At 37.7% G+C, this 22,791-nt stretch overlaps 1 protein-coding gene across 2 annotated transcripts; it reads left to right on the top strand.

Moving 5' to 3' along the window:
* The first annotated feature begins 8,872 nt into the window (after positions 1-8,872).
* On the top strand, positions 8,873-15,533 carry LOC109211321 (putative F-box/FBD/LRR-repeat protein At5g56810). 2 transcript variants are annotated; one of them, XM_019374852.1, is made up of 5 exons: positions 8,873-9,040; positions 9,120-9,256; positions 14,618-14,653; positions 14,741-14,884; positions 15,110-15,533. In XM_019374852.1, exons 1-5 carry the CDS (start codon positions 9,013-9,015, stop codon positions 15,422-15,424), a joined length of 660 nt encoding a protein of 219 aa, XP_019230397.1. In that variant the 5' UTR covers positions 8,873-9,012; the 3' UTR covers positions 15,425-15,533. The 2 variants fall into 2 exon arrangements, with proteins under 2 accessions (XP_019230397.1, XP_019230396.1); XM_019374851.1 differs by having other exon boundaries at positions 13,778-14,653.
* Positions 15,534-22,791: the final 7,258 nt, after the last annotated feature.

The raw sequence follows: 22,791 nt of genomic DNA, 5'->3' as shown, positions 1-22,791 counted from the left end.
GTTATTGACTTTGGAGGTTCATGGGATTAGTTCATGCATTTAGAAGAGTTTGCCTACAACAACAGCTACCAATCGAGTACCCAGATGGCTCCTTATGAAGCTTTATATGGTAGGCGGTGTCAATCTCCGGTTGGATGGTTTGAGCCGGGAGAGGCTCGGTTGTTGGGCACAGATTTGGTTCAGGAGGCCTTGTACAAGGTCAGGATCATTTAGGATAGTCTTCGTACAGCTCAGTCCAGGCAAAAGAGCTATGCAGATCATAAGGTTCGAGATGTGGCTTTCATGGTTGGTGAGCGGGTATTGCTCCGAGTGTCGCCTATGAAGGGCGTGATGAGATTTGTGAAGAAGGGCAAGCTTAGCCCTAGGTTCATTAGCCCGTTTGAGATTCTTGATCGAGTGGCAGAGGTGGCTTATAGACTTGCATTGCCGCCTAGCTTATCAGCCGTGCATCCAGTTTTTCATGTGTCCATGCTCCGGAAATATCACGGCGATCCATCCCACGTGTTAGATTTCAGCACTGTCCAGTTGGACAAGGACTTGTCTTATGAGGAGGAGCCGGTAGCTATTCTAGACCGGCAGGTTCGTCAGTTGAGACCCAAGAGTTTCCCTTCTGTTCGTGTTCAGTGGAGAGGTCACCCTCCTGAGACATCGACCTGGGAGTCCGAGTCCGATATGCGGATCCATTATCCCCATCTATTCCCCGACTCAGGTACTTCCTTCTTTTGTCCGTTCGAGGACGAACAGTTATTTTAGAGGTGGAGAATATGACGACCCAAAGGGTCATCACCTGTTTTCTTATCCATTCTTTGCTTTCGAGGCCTTGAAAACCTCATTTAAGGTTGCCTCGATTTATGTGCGCAGTCCGGGCGCATAGCCGGAAAGCTTAAATTTGGAATTTGTGTGAAAAATGCTAAGTTTTGATGTTAAAATGAATAAATTTGACTTCGGTCAACATTTTAGGTAAACGGACCCAGACCCGTGATTTGACGGTCCCGAGGGGCCGTAGGAAAATATGGGACTTGGGCGTATGCCCGGAATCGAATTCCGAGGTCCCAAGCCCGAGAAATAAATTTTTAAGTAAAATTATTTTCTAAAAATATTTAAGGAAATTGGATATGAATCTGATTAGAAAGCGATGGTATCAGGCCCGTATTTTGGTTCCGGCGCCTGGTACAATTCTCATATATAGTTTAAGTCTTTTCTGTAAAGTTTGGTTGAAAACGGATTTCGTTTGATGTGATTCGGGCGTAAAATGGAAAATTTGATATTTTATGAAGTTTGAAAGAATTCATGGATTTTGAGGCTTAATTCGATGTATATGCTGTTATTTTGGCGATTTGATCGCACGGATAAGTCTGTAGGATATTTTTGAGGTTGTGTCTATGTTTGGTTTAGAGCCCCAAGGGCTCGGGTGAGTTTTGGATAGGCCACGGGTAGGGGTGTTCATAAAAACCTGAAAGACCGAACCAAACCGAAAACCAAACCAAACCGACCAAAAAAACCGATACTTTTTGTTTTGGTTTGGTTTTGGTTTTGAATTTTAAAAACCGGTCAAATTTGATTTGGGTTTGGTTTTAACCAGAAAAAAACCGAAAAAAAACCGAACCAAACCGACTATATGAGTAGCTATTTCAAATTTATTATTACACCTATATATATATATATGTATATTTTTATACAAAGTTTCAAAAATTTAATGGTAAATGTTAATAGTTTGCACTTTTAGTATAGTTCTTTACCTTTACATTCTTGTTTGATTGGTAGTTTTCTTTTGTTAAGGGTAAGAATTCATTTTGTGTTAAAAATAATATATTTTTAATTTAATCCTTAGATTATTTATCACTCTTTGATTCAATTATCATCAATATATTTTGATAAATAATAGATTTCTCAAAGGGCAATTGATTTGATAGTGTTACGTTGAAAATGTGGTCGCCGGAATATGTGTTTGGTAGTGTATGTCTTATATTTAAGAAAAAACCGACAAATAACCAAAATAATCGAAAAACCGACAAAATCCGGCATAAACCGAATCGAGAAAAAACCGACTTAATTAGTTTGGTTTGGTTCTAATATTTGAAAAACCGACTTACTTGGTTTAGTTTCTTTTAAGGGGAAAAACCGATCCAAACCGAACCATGAACACCCCTAGCCACGGGTGCATTTTGGACTTTGAAAATAGCTGGTGTAATTCTGATCTGCAGGCTTCCATTTGCGAAGCCAGTCTCGCAAATGCAAACTCGCAAATGCGAGAAATGGACCTGGGCAGGCCTGATCGCAAATGCGACGTCTGGGATCGCAAATGCGAGACTTGGGAATTTTTGAAGGTTTAGCAAATGCGAACTATTTTCTTCGCAATTCCCACCTTAGCAGGTCGGGGTTCGCAATTGCGAACTCCTATTCGCATTTCCCACATCTGAGACCTGCATTTTTTTTTATACTTTGCCGATTTTTGAGCCATTTTTAACATTCTTTCAAAACACAAACTTCTTTGGGCGATCTTCCAAGAACAAGTCTTCTTCCAAATCATTTGTAAGTTAGTCTTTACTCATTTTTTCAATCATTAACATCATTTAACATGTTTTCAACTTAAAATCAAAGATTTTCATGGGGGAAATTGGGTGTTTTGGGTAGAACCTAGGTTTTTCAAAAATTGGGGATTTGGACCTCAATTTAAGGTCTGATTTCAAAACAAATTACATATTTGGGTTCGTGGGGGAATGGGTAATCTGGTTTTGGTTCGAACCTTGGGTTTTGACCATGTGGGCCCGGGGGCGATTTTGGGCTTTTTGGGCAAAACTTTGGGAAATTCATTTTTATGCATTCAAATTGATTCATTTAGCGTTTATTGATGTAATTAAGTAACTTGTGACTAGATTCGAGCAGATTGGTGGTGGAATCAAGGGGTAAATCTATAATTGAGACTTGAGTTGTGTTCAAAACATCGAGGTAAGTGTTCGGTCTAACTTAGCTTGAGGGATTAAGAGTTGAGTCATATTTACTACTTGTTTTGTGTTGAGTATGACGTATACGCATGGTGACGAGTATTTATACGTTGGTGTCGAGCATGACCGTGGGTCCTAAATTGCTAATTGTCGTATTCTTAGTCGATCCTATGAAAGCTTTGATTGATGATTCTCGATACTGAGAAAGGATTTAGTTTATTTCCGTGTACTTTAGTTATGACTGAGTATTGGTATTAATTGTGTCAAGTAGAAGTTGAATAAGATTGGTTATAGCTGACTCTCCCTTGCCGGGACATTTGATTTGATATTATTGTTTCCCTTGCCGGGAAGTTGTTACCTTGCTTTTGTTCCCTGGCCGGGAAGTTATTATATTGTTTTGTACCCTTGCCGGGATTGTATTGTTATATTGCGTTGGATTGAAATGGGAGCGGGTGGTACGCCTACCACAAGAAATGATGAAATGGGAGCGGGTGGTACGCCTACCACGAGATATGATAAAATGGGAGCGGGTGGTACGCCTACCACAAGATATGATGAAATGGGACCACGAGATATGATGAAATGGGAGCAGGTGGTACGCCTACAACAAGAGTTAATGAAATGGGAGCGGGTGGTACGCCTACCACTAGATGTGAGAAATAGGATCGGGTTGCACGCCTGCAACAAGATGGAACTGAAAGTGAAAGTTGTCATTTATTCCTCTTTATTTGTGTTAGCAGTTAAAATGTAGTTTCCGTATTATTCTTTGATATTCTGCTTTATCTGCTACCCCCAAAACATGTTTCCCTTCCCCAACTTTAATTGCTTATTACTTGTTTACTTTTCCGCCATATATTATATAACTGCACAGGTTTATCTGGAGTCTGGTCCTAGCCTCGTCACTACCTCGCCGGGGTTAGGCCAGACACTTACCAGCATATGGGGTCGGTTGTGCTGATGCTACACTCTGTGCTCTTTTGTACAGATCCAGGTATCGGACAACAACAGTAGTCAGGGAGCCATCCTTCAGTCCACGAGACTCCGAGGTAGCCTTGCTAGCGTCCGCAGGCCCGGCGTCTCTTCTATCAGTTTTCATGTTCTGTTGATATTTGTATTCGAGACAGACTATGTTCTTTATTTCAAACTCTTATTTGTTGTAATTCTATACAGTCCGTGTATGTTGTGACATCAGGTGCTGGGTAGAGACTTTTAACGGTTTTCTAGACGTTGTTTTTATATTTAGTTCAGAATTTCGCTAAATTTTATTTTCCGCTGTCTTTTAATTGCTTATTCATTAATAATTTAATTGTTTAATCATGTATAAAAACGAGATGGGGTAATAATTGCAAAGGTTCTTGGCTTGCCTAGCTTCCACGAGTAGGTGCCATCACGACTCTCGAGGGTGGAAATTCCGGGTCGTGACATGGGTTTAGAGTAAAACCTAGACTTTTGATAAAAACAAGATTTAACCACGAAATTCGTTATGGAATGAAGTAGAAATCATATATTTTTCATCCTTAAGTTATGGGTAACAACTTTCTTCGAAAATTTCCGGAATCCGGGCACGTAGGCCCAGGGATGAATTTTAGGAATCTTGCCTTTGGGGTTGGATAATTACTTTAATAGCTAGATTATGAACTTGTAAACCTATAATGAATGGTTTTTAAACTATTTGAATAGTTTCGGATTGTGCGGTTCCGACTTGAGGGTTTGAGCGCATTCTTGAGAAGGAAATAGCCCCGAAACGAGGTAAGTCTCTTTTCTAACCTTGTGAGAGGGAAATTTCCCCATAGGTGAACTTAATTAATATATGATTAATTGTGGGGGCAACGTACGCACGAAGTGACGAGTGTCCGTACGTAGCTACTATTCCTGTTATGTCCGGGTAGTTCTAGGCTTACACCATGCTTTGTGGGTACCGTTATATGATTATAAATTGTTAATTTGCATTGAATGAAACTTCGTTGAGAATGTCATGATTTCAAGGATTTCAAGTAAATATTTATTTTGAAAATAATTGAGGAAACATTTAAGTTGTATTTATACTTAACCGCGTCGCAAGTATATTCTGCGAGCATGGTGATTATTTTCACTACTCTCATGGGAGCGTGCCGTTTGCCTCGGCAGGTTGATAATTGTATATATATGGTTCGGGTTGTTCGACCCTCGGCAGTGCACAGTTTACTTTTATGTTGGTTCGGGCCGAACGTCTTCGGTGGTATTTGTGTGTAATAACAAAACCGGAACCCCTTATAATTCATATGAATAATTGCTTGAAAGATCACTTATTTTAAATGAAGAAAGTGCCTAAATTTATTGATTTGATGAAAGGATTTTCAGTATTATTCTTGTTTGGAGCTTGTTGTTACCTACGTACATTGTGAATTAAAATATTGAACATCATATTATTATATTTATTGACGTTAGTAAGTGTCAAGTCGACCCCTCGTCATTACTTTTTCGAGATTAGACTGGATACGTACTGGGTACATATTGTTTATGTACTCATACTACGTTTATGTACTTGATTGTACAGGATTTGAGGCAGGTGTATCTGGACATCAGTCCGGTGTGTAGAGTGGACTCCTTAGCTTGAGACTTCCAATGAGCTGCCCTTCTGAGCCATTCTGCAGCAGATGGAGTCTTTCCATGTCTTTACTTTTCCTATCTATTTCCTTTCTAGACAGTAGGATAGTATGGTTTTGTATATTCTACTAGATTGCCCACCTACTTGTGACACCACATCTTGGCACACACATTGGTAGACTTATGATTTTTGGATTACTATCATGAATTAAGTTCGTAATTATCACTTTCATCTAATTATGCTTAAGTATCAAACTCCTAATTTCTTTATCAGTAAGGAAAGATTTTCACGTACTAATTATTTAAATGAGGATTCACTAGTTGATTTGTGTTGGCTTGCCTAACAACGGTGTTTGGCGCCATCACGACCTAATGTGAAATTTGGGTCGTGACACCCTAGTCTTCCAAATCCTCCCGGCTTTAGGTTTGTATAATACGACGGCATTGAAGATCTGAAATTCCTGCTTCTTATCTTAGATTTCATTTTTCTATTTTGGAATTTGAGTTGGAATTAGAGAAGAGCGGTTTTTGGATGAAGGACGTAAGTGTGTAAAGATGCGGTTTGAAATACGGTGATAGTTGGATCGGTGGCCAGCCTTTTAATTAGTTTTGGGCTATAAAATGCATACTGCAATTTTGTGGCTAGCGGCTGATATTAGTTTCTAGTGGCTGGCCATAAATGAAGTTTGCTCTACATATTAAAAGTCCTCTGAAACCCACTAACATATGCAATTGTATATAGGTCCGCTAATCACTTATTTAATACACTTTTTTTTACTACTTTAGTATTTCACCTAATTGCTATAAATAAAATAAATTGTCAAATTTCACAATTAATAAACATATAAAAATATTTCGGGTTATTACAATTATGTTGAGAAAATTTTGAAAAAAATATAATTTTATTAATTGCAAGCATGTTATAACTCTTTTTTGATTCAAGTGTTCACTTATTTTCTGTACAAAGTGATAATGATGTGATAAATCAAAAGGAATATGCCAGCTTAATTGGAAGCTTGATATATGTGACTGATTGCACTTGGCCTGATATTGCATAATCAGTAGGAGTATTTAGCAGGTTTACAAGCAAGCCCGGTAATGAACATTGACATGCCATAACAAGTGTTATAAGGTATTTACTTGGCAGAAAAACCTATAGTTTATTTTATAAAAATATGTTGTTGTACTCGAAGACTTTTATGATGCATACTGAAATACTTTGTCTGGTGATTCCTGTTCTACTACAAGTTATATTTTTATTTTGTGAGGTGGTGCTATTTGTTGGAAATAAAAAAAAGCAACCAATAATTGCTAAGTCTACCATGGAGGCTAAACTAACTGCTTTAACTTCAGATAGTGAGGAAGCGAATTGATTGAGAGATTTATTATTTCAAATTCCTCATTTTGAAAACCCAGTTCTTCTTATTTTAGGATTTATTTTGATAGCACCGCTGCTATTGGTAGTGTACAAAACTATTATTATAACGGTAAATCCAGACCCATAAAGAGAAAATACAATATTGTGTGATATTTGAAAAGTGGTAATATTGATATTGATTATGTGATAATTTTACAGATCTACTAACCAAGGCCTTGGCACATCGAGAGGGATGTGATTGAAGCCCATAAACTCATAAGTCATATATGAGGAAACCTAACCTGGGGACTAGAGATCCTATAACCGGGTTCAATAGGAAGAACAAATCATACGATGGCTTGGTTTGAAATGCATTATTACTATTATTGTTCCATCCTTATAGTGTGAATGCATTTATCCTGTAATGATTTGTGAGGTTGAGTTTTATTAACTCTTAATGAGTATCTGTAGCTCGTATGAGTGGGGCGTTAGAGTTACAGGAGCACCCTTGACAGATTTCACCTATGTGAGTGTGGAAGTATGCCACTTCTTATGAGAATTGGGCTTATTCTCAAAAGCACTCATAATAACCTGGATAGCACAAGGTCGTAATATGCTGCTAATAAAGCTCATATCAACACCTTGATTATTATGTGTAAGCAGTGATACTTTATTTTCCTAAAGTAGTCATAGTTCAAGTCAGAGACCACTACTGACTCTGGAGTAGAGAGCGTTGTTTTACTAAGTGAAGGTTTAATATAGAACACACCTTCATTATACATAATAGTCTCCCTTCAACTAGTAATTTTCTTATTTTAATATTAAAATGAGTGGGGGAATGTTGGTGTTAGTGCATTTTAATATTAAAATCACTAATGCCATGATCTACCACTAATTACCCACTTAAGATTAAATTTTGTAACCACCAACCATGTTCTATAATTTTATTATCCTAGTACCTTACTATTTATTTCATGAAAGAGATTCTACACCTATAAATAATGATGTTTCTTCCTTATGTTTGGAAGGGGAAAATTTGGTAGTATGTATGAAAAAAGTTAACTTGGTATTGTGAAAAAGAGAATTAAGAGAAGGAGAAAATCTAAGTCTCCAACTTATTCTCGACAAAAGAGAATATTATTTCTGTTGCAGGAAGGTGTTCATTTTGGTGGAGCTTTGAACTCAACAACTTGTCCCGAGTTTGTTCGAGTCATACGACATTGTCGGGCTGTTGTACCTGGAGAGGACAAGTAAACAGTATTACTGCTGGACTGGTGAAGATACTACTGCAGTGGGCTTGAATCTCCTTAAAGAGAGCGAGATATCTGCGCCTTAGCCTGAAGAATATTTACTTATTTTTTTTATCTTATTTTTCAACTGTAATTACTTGTAATTTCACCCACAGTTCTTTTCCTTTTCTACTATACATTTCTTCTCTTTTATGTTTTTATCAAGTTTTTATTCTCTTTCTCCTACTCCTAAGAGTAGATTTTAATTTATATTGAATTTTGTATTTTAACATATTTAAATTATCAGGTAAACAATAACATACACTCAATTTTATTGCTTTGGAATAACTATATTATATTAAGTAGAATTTTTAGTTTATATTTTTACTTCACGTTTTTATTGAATTCTTTTATAATGAATATTTAAATTTATTTATTTTCTCTAAATTATACTAATAGCAAATAGTATTTTTTTTAAAAGATTGGTCAAACACAATGAGTTTCAAAAAGCATTACTCAAACGTATTGGCCAAACACAAACTGTTACTTTGCAAAAGTATTTTTTCAGAAAGTGCTTTTAAACAAAAGCACTTTTCAGAATAAGCAATTTTTGACAGCTTGGACAAACGGACTCTTGTTGTTAAAACAAGGACTAAAATAAGAATTAAGCAATAATCTAGGGATTCAATCCCCAATTTATTTTTAATGGGTAAAATTTAAAAGGCCTATTTTTTCTTTATTTTGGGTAAAAGGTCATTTAGCTAACCCGTAATAGGAACCAAAAAAAAACCTTTGCCTAACTGGTCTTGGTTTGCTAAACGGCTCAACTTCTAGTCACCATTCTCATTATTTGCTAAACAGAAATCTTTCTCTTGCCTTTCGTAATTCTATAAATATGGTGTCTGCTGTTAGAGACTTTTCCGGTAAATTTTCTTCCAATAATCGGTAAAAGTATGTGCTTATTTTGCAGAATATAATGTTCATGATCCCTGTTGTCAGCAGGTCGAATGATTTTGCCGTTGCTGGCATTGGGAGGAATTGCTTTTGGGTTAAAGTATTATGGGTTTTGGGGGAAAAGACCAGCAAGGAAAGTTGTAATGTTAATGGAAAAAGAAAAAGACAACAATTCAACTGATCAGGTATGTGCATAATCTGTTTTTGATGGTGCCTTATGATGTTGATTACTCAGCAAACTCCCCTGCCTCTTAGGGATATCAAAATTTCCTCTTCTTATAGCATTACTTTTTACAGTACTTTTCAGTATATTATGTGATCATAATTTGTAATTAGGAGCCCACTATCGAGATTATTAGCCTGTTTGGCCTAGCTTCTAAAATCCGTGTTTTTCTCAAAAGTACTACTCAAAAGTACTTTTCAAACTTCCAAATACAAACTGTTTTCTTACCAAAAGTGCTTATAAGTGTATTTTTTCTCAAAAATATTTTTTAGAAAAGTGCTTTTTGGAGAAAAATTACGTTTTATGCTTATCGAAACTGTTTCTGTTTCTCCCCAAAAGCATTTTTTTCTTTCCTTGACCAAACACCTTAATTTTGAGAAAAAAAGACACTTTTGCCTTACAAGAAGCTTAGCCAAACATGCCATATATATTTGAGAGTATCTCTCAATATTCGTTTTTACATATTACTACTAGATATGGGGATTATAATGCAGGGATTGTTTGTGCAGTTATTAATAATGAATGGATCATTATGGCGTTGATTAATAATGAAAAGATTGTTATACATGAATAACTTATTGTTTTAAGGCAATTTTGCATTTAAATATCTTAATACTTGCATTTAGGGGTGGACATTCGGTACTTCGGTTCGGTATTTAAAAATTTCGGTTCGGTATTCGGTTTATCAATTGTGTATACCAAATACCGTACCAAAATATTTCGGTACGGTTCGGTATTTCTTATTTTGGTTCGGTACGGTTTCGGTATGGTTTCGGTTTAAACCAAATCTTCACTGTCTAGAGCTCCCAGCTGAAACATAATAGAGGATCATTTTGATACAATTTCAGCGTTTTCCTACTCGTTACTACATAAACATCTCAGTAGGAGAATTCCATGAATCGCATCAACAGATTGCAATCATAAGAGAACGTCTCCAATTCATTGTTGATTAATGTATCAGAATCAGTATTGATCGTATAATTATTATCCAGCGGGACTTTAGACTCAGGGTTGATCGTAATATTATTACCCAGCGGGACGTTTTCGTTTGAAATAGTGTTAGGATTCAAGTCCGGATTATCAGCAGGGATTGATGATTTGGATCGAGAGGTACGTTGAGCAAAGTCGATAGCAACGAATATGGAAGATTTCTGGGAGTTTGAAATAAGGAGGAAAGTAACGAAGATTAGCAAAAGGAAAAAAGAGAGGATGAATGGGTATTTGCGTTGCTTCAAGATATCTTGCATGGACGATGAAGTTGATGATATAGCCATTTTTTTGGATAGAAAATTCTGTGTCTGTTCTTTTGTGTTCTCTCTGGCCAGAGAGATGAGGGGAAAAAAACGATGACGTGAAAAAATGCAATGCTAATTCAGCCTATGCGAGAGAGTCGAGGTCGAGAGAGAGAGAGTCAAAAGTCCAAAGGAACAGATTGCAACCGTACATGAACAAGTGCAAGCTTAGCAATGCAAACATGCTGCACACATTGCACAATACACATTGCACTATTTCGGTATTTCGGTATACCGAAATACCGAAATATCAAAAACCCAATACCGTATACCGAACCGAATTACCGAAATACCGAAATTTCTGTACCGAAATAAACCGAAATACCGAAAAAACCGAAACCGAAATACCAAATTAATTAGGTTCGGTTCGGAATTAGGTTTTTCGGATTTTATGCCCACCCCTACTTGCATTGCTAATACACTTAGTGGTCCTTTGATTGAATGTATTAGGGAAAATAATATATGTATTGGCTTTAGTATTATTAATCCCTGGTTTGGTAGTGTTTTTCAACCTATGTATTACTAATACATTGTATTAGTTATACACCATATTTAGTACTATTCTTATATATAGCAAACCATGGCATTAGCAATACCATGGTTTTTAATACATGAATAAGCATATATAAAGATAGAACCGCCCTTTCAAAACGTTTTCCAAATCCTTTCCAACATTTTTGGAGGATATTTTGGTGAAAAAACAAGTTTTTAAAAAAATCATGGAATGCATGTTTAATACACCAAACCTCACAATCGATAAAAAACCAACATAACTAATCACAGTATTACTAATCTCAGCATTACAATACACCCTATTCAATACCATTCTTATACATCATACCAAACGACCCCTCAATTAATACAGGTATTACTTTATATCTCAATTTTGTGATGCTAGTCCACTGAAAACTTCATGGCAACCAACAGGGTAAAGTCAATTTTGTTTTTCCTTCTTGTTTCCATAAGAGTTTTGTTGTTAGGGTGAATCAGTTGTAGAATTTACGTGTTTGATAAACAAAGAGCAGAAGTTAGGGTAGAAGGTTAAGGTAGTCGGTTTCTTAGGTTATGGTAGAAGGTTAGGATAGAAGGTTAGGTTATGTTTTTCTTATTATTAGATTGCTAAATTTACGAAGTTATGACCTTTGATAGGAATGTGTGGAGGTCGAGAATTAAGGTAGAAGGCTAGTAGGTAGTTGAGAGTATTCCTTTTACATATCAATAGTATTAGTGTTAGTCTGGTGTTATACTATTGTTAGATTTCTAGTACTACGTGTTGTTTCATCTTTCCTTGAGTCGAGTCGAGGGTCTTTCAGAAATAACCTCTCTACCCTCCAGATAGGGGTAAGGTCAGCGTACATACTACCGTCCCTATACCCCGCTTGTGGGATTATACTAGGGTTGTTGTTATTGGTGTAGATTGCTAATTTTACATGTTGTTTCCAATTACCTTCTGCGTCGGTTTCTTGCTATCTTGCGGTGATCAATGCTTGTTGCTACTGTTTTCTTCCGTCTATGTTGCGCGCACTCTCCAAAATGCTGCGTCACCCGTGTCGGATCCTCAAAAAATACACTACTTTTGGAGGATCTGACATGCATCCAAAGACATCTTTGAAGAGTCCGAGCAACATAGCTTTCCGTCTATTTTCTGGTTCTTAGTTTTCTATTACTAGTTACTATCTTTCTGGCCCTTGTTGTTGATACTTCTTTACTCTCTTTCCATATTCTTTGAGCCGAGGGTCTATTGAAAACTGCTTCTCTACCCTCCAAAGGTACGGGCAAGGTCTGCGTTTACACTACCCTCCTCACATCCCAGTTATGTAACTTCATTGGGTCTGATGTTGTTGTTGATAAACAAACAACAGAACAGGACATGCTTCATATGATATGAAAAGGTGACAGTTTTGTTTAAAAAGAAATGGCATTGAGTGACTTGGAAGCCTTTTGTGCTGTGCAATTGAAAATGATTATTGTCCAAAAGAAAAAAGAATTATATTATGCAGAAATTTATGTTGAGATTAATTATTCCAATACATCAACTAAACGATCCCACAATAGGCTTCAATCTATTTTGCTAATCAAATTTAAGTTTTAATCAATTATTTTTTGGGAACTACTTTCTTTTTGCTTTAATTTTACTACTTTTTTTTTCCACAACTACTAATACAAAGTATAAATCAAACTAATGTAATTTTGTGCGGAGTATGGACAAGCGTGTATTAAAGAATTATACTACAATTGAATACTGAATTTCACTCCTTTTGCTTTAGGAGTGAGATCTCACCCCCAATATTTACTGTAAGCAGAGATTATACGCACGCACTTGCTCAAGATGATAATTGGGTAATCAACTCCCAAGAAACGTTTGAAATAATTTAACAAAGAGTTATAATTATCTTAGAATTTGATTTGTTGAACTTTTTTTTTTGAAGGAAAAGGATACTTATATTAATAATAATAAAAAACAGTAGCAAGTACTAGGGTACAAGACCCATAGTAGTGCCATTAGTACAGAGTTGTGCAATGCCATATAGGGCATTGTCATTTCCTAGAGATGCTAGAGTGCCGCATGCATTCATACTACATGACTTAACATAGTTAAAACCTTCCTGATCCTTACAATAGACATTCATTGCAAAGGTAGGTGGTGCTACAAAATAAAGAGTTTTATTATAACTTGATTTGTTGAACTTATTTACTCATGGCCTTTTATTAAGTGAATAAGATGGATGAATAGAGGTGCTTTCTTTTTTCTCTTTTTCCTTTCCTCTCTTTTTTTGTAGTGAACTAGATTCTCTGCCTCTTATTTTATAGCTTATTCCGAAAAAACAAAGCAAATAAGACATCAAAACTTGGGAGAAAAATAAAGGAGTAGGAAGAGTGAGGAGAAATCCAAAACAACCACTCTACCTTCACAAGGTAGGGGAAGATATGCGTATACACTGCCTTCTCTAGGCCCCATTTGTAGGATAAAACTACTTTTTTGTTGTTGTTGTTGAAGAGTGAGGAGAAATTTGTGACCAGAGGTTGCAATTTGGGAACCAAAATAATGTTATTGCATGACAGATTTTTCTAGGAAACTCGGGTCCAGTACTAATAAATTGGTTTCGGATAAGTGAGTCTTTTCTTTTTGTCTTTCTAGTCATAGTGATTTTCTTTTAAAGTTTTTCTGCGGGCGCTTGTAATGCAATTAGGTTCATGATGCAAAGGAGGATTACTTCAGTCAGCTACCAGACGATATTTTGCCTTCCATTCTCGCACATTTGCCGATACACGATGCTGTTAGGACGAGCGTTTTATCTAGAAGGTGGAAATATCTCTTCGCTTCTATGCCTAGATTAAACCTCAGATGCCTTGACATGTCGGGGGTCTACTCTGCCAATCACAGTTGTTGCCCTTGCTGTCAACAGAAATTCTTGAAAGGAGTAAATAAGATATTACAACTTTATTCAGGTCGTACAGTGGCTCATATTGAGATGGTCTTTTGCTATGGAAGAAAGCTTCCTACTGAATTGGACCAATTGATGTGTTCTATTTCAAGACTAGGTGTCGAAAGATTACGTCTTACCTTTCATTCTTACAATAAGTCGATACCGTTTATATTTTCTTTGGAGCTTCTCTCTCAAACATCCTCATTGAAACATTTGTTTTTAAACAATTGCATTGTGCAACCAAGCATCAAAGTCAACTTCCTCCGGACCCTTACTTTGGAGCGTGTATTTTTACCAAAGGAACGATTTGAGGCTATTTTATCCTCTTGTTTGAACCTTGAGCAGTTAACGCTTAAATTTTGTAGTCTTCCTGGTAAAATATGCGTCTCCGGTGCAATAAAATCTCTTGTTTTTTTCAATTGTGGAGTAAAAGAAATTGATCTTCAGGCTAGAAATCTTTGTATGTTTAAGTGTATCGGTTTTGGAAAAGTAAGGTTTTATTTCTCTTTTGTTCCCGCATTGGCATATGTAATGATTGATCTTCGTCAAACCGAGTCAATGCCATACATATTTGGTGATTTTGCAAGAGATTTACCTGCGCAGATTGAAATTTTAAAGGCCGGAATTGGTCCTCTTGAGGTATTTGAAAATGCCTAATTTTTCTAATTTCTTCGTGTGTATTTGTCTTTCTGAAGACCTTAATATCTTTTATGTTCTTCTTTTCAGGTAAAATACTTTCAAAGAGAGACGGAGATCTTCAGAAACCTTAGGACGCTACATTTGGTGCTTGTGGACACTAACGACTTTGATATAGTCAAAATTTCCCCTATATTGCGCTTCTGTCCTCTTCTTCAATATTTGATTTTAGACGTGAGTTATCCATATTCATCTTTTTTTTTTTCTTTTGTATTTTTTTTGGATATTCATATCCGAGTGTTATCTTCAGACGGTGCAGTTGTTTTGAATTTATCTTTTTACATCCCTTTATTTTGGGAGATGTGCCTGATTTGCTATGTATGATTTTTTTTGTCCAATGCAACTTGTTTTAACTACACTAGTCGTTGTTATATTCATTGAACGATATGTTGATCTCAGATAAAGATGACAAGATGCAGTGCAGATATACCTGATTCGCCTCTTATTATATCACCTACATGTCACACTGAGCTAAAAGAAGCGGGGTTTCGTGGATTTCATGGAACAACTGCAGAGATTGAATTTGCTTTATACATTCTGAGAAGTGCCATGGTACTTGAGCGATTGATTCTCAGCCAACGGGTTAGGTGTTATTCTGGTTTTGGCAAATGGGAGAACACGTTTGTTTCGTTTGATGAAACAAGACAGAGCTCTATCCAACGACAACTACATGGACAAGCTATCTCTACGAAAGCTGTGGTGGCTTTCGTTTGAATTTGCTTTCTACTTTCTGTATTATTGGGACTTGCCCTTTCCTTTCTTTGTTCTTGATTAGATGAGTCGGTTCAGTTAGTTTTACGTCAGTAAGTCTTTTATTCGTAAATAGATAAATAAGTTCGATTTAGTTTAATTTGATTTAAAAATTTAACTTCTCTTGTACAAGTAAATTGCAAAACAAAAAATAAAAACCAATAACTCTTGAAAGAGCGCTTCCAAACACAGATAGTTTGCTAAAAAGTAACTTTATTTCCACAAATTCTTCATTTGACTAGATTACTTTACCTTCCTTGAGTTAGTTTTCGATCATATTTATCAATTTTATGACCATTTTTTGCACAATGAAGTCTTCAACTTTTAAATCTTTGTGAATCAACTCAAAACGTCTAGTAAACAATCCATTTCGATCTTTCAAAGCCAATAAAATATTACTCAAATTATACACAAATAGATCAATGTCGCATCATTACAAAGAGAGAAAAAGTATGTTAAACTAAGATCAATTCAAATTATTTATCAAAGTAGGATTTATATGAAGTAAACTTTAATTGTAGAAACAAAAGGATGGGTGGTTTGTAAATAAATTTACAATAAAAAGATGAAGAAGAAGAAGAAAGAAAATAAAAAGATACATACATATAATGCATAGAGAGATAGAGAGAGAGAAAAATAGCAACAATGGAGAATAAAAAGGAAGCAAACCCTACTTCCAATTAAGAGGTTGTGAGTTCGAGTTATCCCAAGAGCAAGGTGGGGAATTCTTGGTGGAAAGGATGCCGAGGGTCTATTTGGAAACAGCTCCCACTAGTGAGAGTATAGTGGGTTGTTGTTGTTGTTGGAGAATAAAAAGGAAGAAAGTGAAGTGAGGTTATAGAGAAATAAAGGGTGCAACAATGGAGAATAAAATGGAAGAAAGAGAAGTGAGGTCTTAGGGAAATAAAGGGTTGCCAGGGTGTCTACGCGTGGATTCGAATTCGGATATAGAAAATGAAGAATTGTAGCGTCCTCGAGAACCAATGGCACCCAAAGGTACTTTGTGCATTGCGGGTGCCACTTAAGATATTACTTATCTGCTTTTTTGCACATATTTATGTACATGCTCAGAATTTTTGCCGAAGTGTGACGGGTGGCGTACCACCCTATCACATAACATAGATCCGCACCGGACGAAAAAACAAGGAACCACAAACTGAAACGTTTCAGATGCTTATCCAACTAATTACGCCCACTGTGTGAGGTGTCGATCGTTGTAGGGTACAACAACAAGAAATTCCTCACAATCTTATTCTCCTTTTTTTTTTCTTTTCCCCTCAATCTTATTGTCCTGTTTGATTCAGTACTTTTCCCTCCAGAGATATATCAACAGAAGGCCAACGAGAGGTTTTAAAAATGAGAAAAGTGCTATGGCATTCAAAATCCAATACCTCTACAAATCATGGCACCATTTACCAACATCAACAACAACATCATCATCGAGAATATAATGATCAAAATGGTCCCTAATTGTATGGACTTTGGATCCATTTGATTCCTCATATATAACACCTAATGAAAAAGGCACATGATGTATCCCAAAATCAGATGATCTTGGTAAATAGCCACTTTTAGGTCGGTTATTAGAGCTTAACTATATTTTTTAAATTGTAATGCCACTGATCCGATTAAGTTGATGTGCTTGCCCTCAACTAGAATATGGAAAAGAACTCCAATAATCGGTACTGGAGATCGAAACTTTGACAAGTGGAATGTATGCTGAAATTTTCAAAATTCAGCAATTTGAACTTTTACTAGTGCAAAATCCAGAATCTTTCATGGTTTTTGAATTCACATTATACTTCAGCAATTTTAACTTTAAATACAAAATCCAGGAACATTTACTAATTTTTGAACCTTTAATAGTGCAAAAACAGAAAAATTTAGGAGCAATTTATGATTTTTTAATTCACATTATACTTCAACAATTTTTAACTTCAAACAAAAAATTCTAGAACAACAAAATCCAGAAAAACTTACTGATTTTTTTTTAACCTTTACTAAAGTAAAATCCAGTAAAATTTAGGGACGATTTTCTAATACAATCTAAAATATGAGAATGCTCTAATAGCCAACCTAAAAAATGGCTAACCCAGATAATTTCTCCCCAAAAGCTAATAACTTGGGTCTTAAGTGACAGCACCTAATGTGATGACCCAAAAGGTCATCTTATGTTTTAGAACTCGATTTCATGTTACGAGGCCTTCAAAACCTTATTTTATTCCTCCTCGATTTGCGTGCGCCGTCCGGGTGCGTTTTCGAGAAGCTTTTATGTGAAAAATTGATGAAATAATAATTTAAGGTCTAAAAAGTTGATTTTTGTTGACTTTGGTCAGCGTTTTGAGTAAATGGATCCGGACCCGTATTTTGACGGCCCCGGTGGGTCCGTGGTAAAATATGGGACCTGGGCGTATGCCCGGAATCGAATTCCGAGGTCCGTAGCTCGAGATATGAATTTTTGATTAAAATTGAAAGATTAAAAATATAATGGTTTAAAGAAATTTGGTAATGTTTGATCTTGTTGGTATCGGGTCTGTATTTTGGTTCCGGAGCCCGGTACAGGTCCGTTATGATATTTATACACTATTTGTAAAATTTGGTAAGAAACAGAAATGATTTGACGTGACTCGAACGTCCGGTTGAGAAGTTAGAAGTTTTAAAACTTTCTTGAAAATTTCATTCAGTTTGGTGCTAAATTCGTAGTTCTAGGTGTTATTTTCGCGATTTGACCTCAAGAGCAAGTCCGTATGATGTTTTTAGACTTGTGTGCATGTTTGATTTGGAGCCCCGAGGGCTCGGGTGAGTTTCGGATAGGCTTCGGGATGTTTTAGACCTAGGAAAATTATGGTTTTTTGCAGCTTCAGCACTTGCTGGTTTTCTTCTTTGCGTTCGTGAAGCTTCTCACGCGAACGCGAAGTGTAAGCAGGGTTGGGGATGGATTTGTTCTATGCGAATGCGAGGCTTCGATCGCAAACACGGAGAACTGGGGGAGTTTGCTCTTCGCGAATGCGACCGGCTTGACGCGAACGCGTAGTGTATTGGAGGTGGGCTGGGAATCATCGAGTCGTTCTACGCGAACGCGGGCCTAGGCTCGCGAACGTGAAGGTCAGGGGGAACAGACCATTGCGAACGCGAAGGCCTTTCTGGGCGCTGTGCATCGCGATCGCGATAGGTCTCTCGTGAACGCGATGAAGACCTGTCCAGTGATTTTCAAGACAGAACAAACCGCCCGGTCGTGAAGCTTATCCAGGAGATATTTTTTATTTGCATTCACGCCTTTTGGAAAGACCGCCCTTCCTTATTATAGGAGTAACTTTCCGACTCTACATGCATGTAGAGTGAAGTGATTCAAAACGGGACTCCTTCCCAAATTTCATATTTCATCACTAGAACTCGACCTAGGGCGATTTTTGAAGAGGGAATTGAACACCAAATCATACATTTGCACTCTTTAACTCGTTTTCTTTAATTTCCATCATCAAGCATTGAATTCCTAGTCCTAAATCTTGTTCTTTAAGGGTAGAAAATTAGGGATTTTGGGAGAATTGAGGATTTTGCAAATTTGGGAATTTAGACCTCGATTTTGGGTCGGATTCCTGAACTAATTACATATTTGGGCTCGAGGGTGAATGGGTTTTGGTCCGAACCTCGAGTTTTGATCAAGCGGGTCCGGGGTCGTTTTTTGACTTTTTGGGGAAAATGTTGGGAAACTTATAATTATGCATTGGAATTAATTTCTTTAGCGATAATTGATGTTATTAAGTTAATTATGACTAGATACGAGTGGTTTGGAGGTGGAAACTAGAGGAAAAGCGGTAATTGAGCAGTGAATGGCCTGTGGATCGAGGTAAGTGTTGTGTCTAACTTTGACTCGAGGGATTAGGGGTGCTCGTGTGAACTTGTTTTAAAAGAAAATTCTGCATTCTGAGGCCTTAAAAACCTCTTTTAGCATCACCTCGATTTGCGTGCGCAGTCCGGGCGCGTAGCCGGAAAGCCAATATGTGAAAATTTGTGAAAAATGATAAATTTTGACTATAAAATGAATTAAGTTGACTTCGGTCAACTTTTTGGGTAAACGGACCCGACCCCTGATTTGACGGTCCCGGAGGGTCCGTAGGAAAATATGGGACTTGGCCGTATGCCCGGAATTTAATTCCGAGGTCCCAAACCCGAGAAATGAATTTTTAAAGAAAATTATTTTCTGAAATTATTTATTAGATTTGGAAATGAATTGTGATTAGAACTTGATGTTATCGGGCCTGTATTTTGGTTCCGGCGCCCGGTACAAGTCTTATATGTGATTTAAGATAAGTCTGTGTAATTTTGTAAGAAACGGACTTGAAATGACGTGAATCAGATCATTTTTGGAAAAATTGGAAATTTGAAGTTCTTAAGAAAATTTCATGAATTTGATGCTAAAATTCATAGTTGTTGATGTTATTTTAGTGATTTTAATGCATGAGCGAGTCCGTATGATGTTTTTAGGTTGGTGTGCATGTTCGGTTTGGAGCCCCGAGGGCTCGGGTGAGTTTCGAATAGGCCACAGGGTGGATTTTAGACTTGGTGAATTGCAGGTTTTTAGCTGGTGTGTTCAGGCCTGCAGTCTTCGCATTTGCGAAGCCAGGCTCGCAAATGCGAAGGCTGAGTCGCAAATGCGAAACAGCCCAGGCCAGCTCTTCCTCGCAAATGCGAGATTTCCTTCGCAAATGCGATGCACCCCTCTTGGGCCCGTTATCGCAAATGCGATCTTTTGTTCACATTTCCCATCTCGCAATTGCGAGAATCCTTTCGCATTTCCCAACTTAGCAGAGATCGGGGTTCGCAATTGCGAACCCTATTCGCATTTCCCATACTTGCGACCTACAAATTTTATACTTAGCCGAAAATCAACTATTTTTCACATCTTCTCAAAACATAAACTCCCTAGGGCATTTTTTCAAGAACAACTCTTCTTCCAAATCAATTGTAAGTCAATTTCAACTCGTTTCCTTCAATCATTAACATCTTTTAACATGATGTCAACTCAAAATCAATGATTTTCATAGGGGAAATTGGGTGTTTTGGGTAGAATCTAGATTTTTCAAAAATGGGGATTCGGACCTCGATTTGAGGTCCGATTTAAAAAAAAAATTATATATTTGGGTTCGTGGGGGAATGGGCAATCGGGTTTTGGTTCGAACCTCGGGTTTTGACCATGCGGGCCCGGGGGCGATTTTTGACTTTTTGGGTAAAACTTGGAAAAACTTATTTCATGCATTAGAATTGATTCATTTAGGGCGTTTATTGATGTAATTAAGTAACTTGTGGCTAGATACGAGCGAATTGGTGGTGGAATCAAGGGGTAAAGCGATAATTGAGACGTGAATTGTGATCGTGGCATCGAGGTAAGTGTTTGGTCTAACCTTAGCTTAAGGGATTAGGTGTCGAGTCCTATTTTCTATGTGATAATTGTTGAGTACGACGTATAGGCATGGTGACGAGTATCTATACGTTGGTGTCAAGCATGCCCGTGAGTCTTATATTGTGATTATCATGACTTCGTTGTATTATTCATGCTTTGGTGATGATTTCTATTTGTTGTGAGAAGTTTGTGGAAGGAATTTGACCTTTGAACATTGAGGAGCGTTTGAAGTGATCTTGCGGGTGCGTGGACTGGAGATTTAATCGGCTGATGACGGTATCATCTGAGCCATGCCCTTAGGCATGTTGCACTTTTCGGGTCCAGTCTCCGAGTCACGTTGCGATTCGAGCTGCATTCGACCCTTAAATTTCATCGAGTCTCCGGGCAGTGACAATGGCACTTATGCCGTTTGGTCGTAGAGACCTTTTAATATGTGGCCCATAGGCTTGTATAGTTAACTATTTTGGATCCGGTCTTCGAATCAGGTTACGATTCGAGCTCATTTTAATTCAAGTTGTCAAGATTTTTTAGCTGGCGACAATGGCTCTTACACTGTTTGGTCGTAGAGACCTTTCAATATGTGGCCCGTAGGCTTGCTTAGCTGGCAACAATGGCTCTTGCGCTATTTTTTGCCCGTGGGCTTTTTGTAGGCTTTGTATCCACTCATTAAGGTCTTTTTGTAGTATTTTGCATGACCCGTTGTCGGTTCCATAGGAACCTCGATTTCAAGTCGTTGTCGGCGGTGTTTCGAGCACCTCGTATGGTTCATAGCTCGTAGGTCGAGTAGATCGACGCTATTGCATTTTGGAGCCGACATTGTTGGAGCTCGTTTTTTCCTGTGGAGGGAAGCCTGTTTTAACCGGTTCTTTCCAAAGTGTATTCGGAGTAGTGGCCTGCGATTTTTTAGCGACAGTCGGGCGTCCCCGAGTCGCGTTATTTTGGCTGTATCAGCTGTTTCGACCGTAGTCGTATGCATTTAGCCGTAGCCATTTTTGATCCCTTGTGATAGTTTAGGCGTCTACATCGAGGGTATGTTCTTTAGGGATTCTTACAAATGCGACGCATAGCCTAAATATCAGGACGTTCATGCTTGTTGAGGTCTTACAGTTTATCATGCCTGTTGAGGTCTTACAGTTTGTCATGCCTGTTGAGGTCTTACAGTTTGTCATGCCTGTTGAGGTCTTACAGTTTGTAGAATATATCTGGTTATGGCGAGGCTGCCCGCTAGGGGTCTTACAGTTTCGGGTTTTCCAGTTGTATGGCAATTGATAGCAGTCATCGAGTTTGTTTAAGCTTGAAGGCAGCTTCTCGTGAGCTCGAAGTTGCCTTCTAGGGGCTTGATGAGCCCGGAGTTCGACCCTGGGGTCATGCAAGTTGCCGAATTGCTGATGCTAAGTCCCCGAGTATATATCGGGACACATTCAATTGAGAAATATTTGCTGCGAGCATGTTTGAAAGCACCTTTCCCGAAAGAAGAAATGTCGAAAGGGTATTCTTTATTGCTTGGCATACATATATGCTGTAAATACATATTGTCCCATTGTCGCGAGCTCGGCCCGCACGAGTGCGGCTACTCTGATTATATGATCCATTTATATGGTTCCGTTTTTGGAACTTAGCCTGCCAATTGTTGGCCCTTTCGGAGGGACGGTGCCCTTAAGAGGAGGTCATGACACGTTGTCCGACTGTAGGAGAAAGGACTGCGATCTTATCGAATCCCTTTCTTGGGGATTCGTTGCTTTGATAACAATCTTGCTGCCGGGACCTTTAGGCTGAAAACCCGGTCGAGGAAAGAGAGCTCGACGGGTCCTGCATAGGCCTCGGATCTCCGAGTGGACTTTAGAATTTTTGAATGCTTTGGTTGGCTCCCTGCATGTAGGTTAGTTAAAAGGAAAGACACAATAAAGGAACGAAGTAGTCCTTCCCTGCT

This window comes from Nicotiana attenuata, unplaced genomic scaffold (assembly GCF_001879085.1).
Source record: "Nicotiana attenuata strain UT unplaced genomic scaffold, NIATTr2, whole genome shotgun sequence".
NCBI lineage: Eukaryota > Viridiplantae > Streptophyta > Magnoliopsida > Solanales > Solanaceae > Nicotiana > Nicotiana attenuata.
Note: the sequence above shows the minus strand (reverse complement) of the source record. Positions and strands in the feature narration are given on the sequence as shown.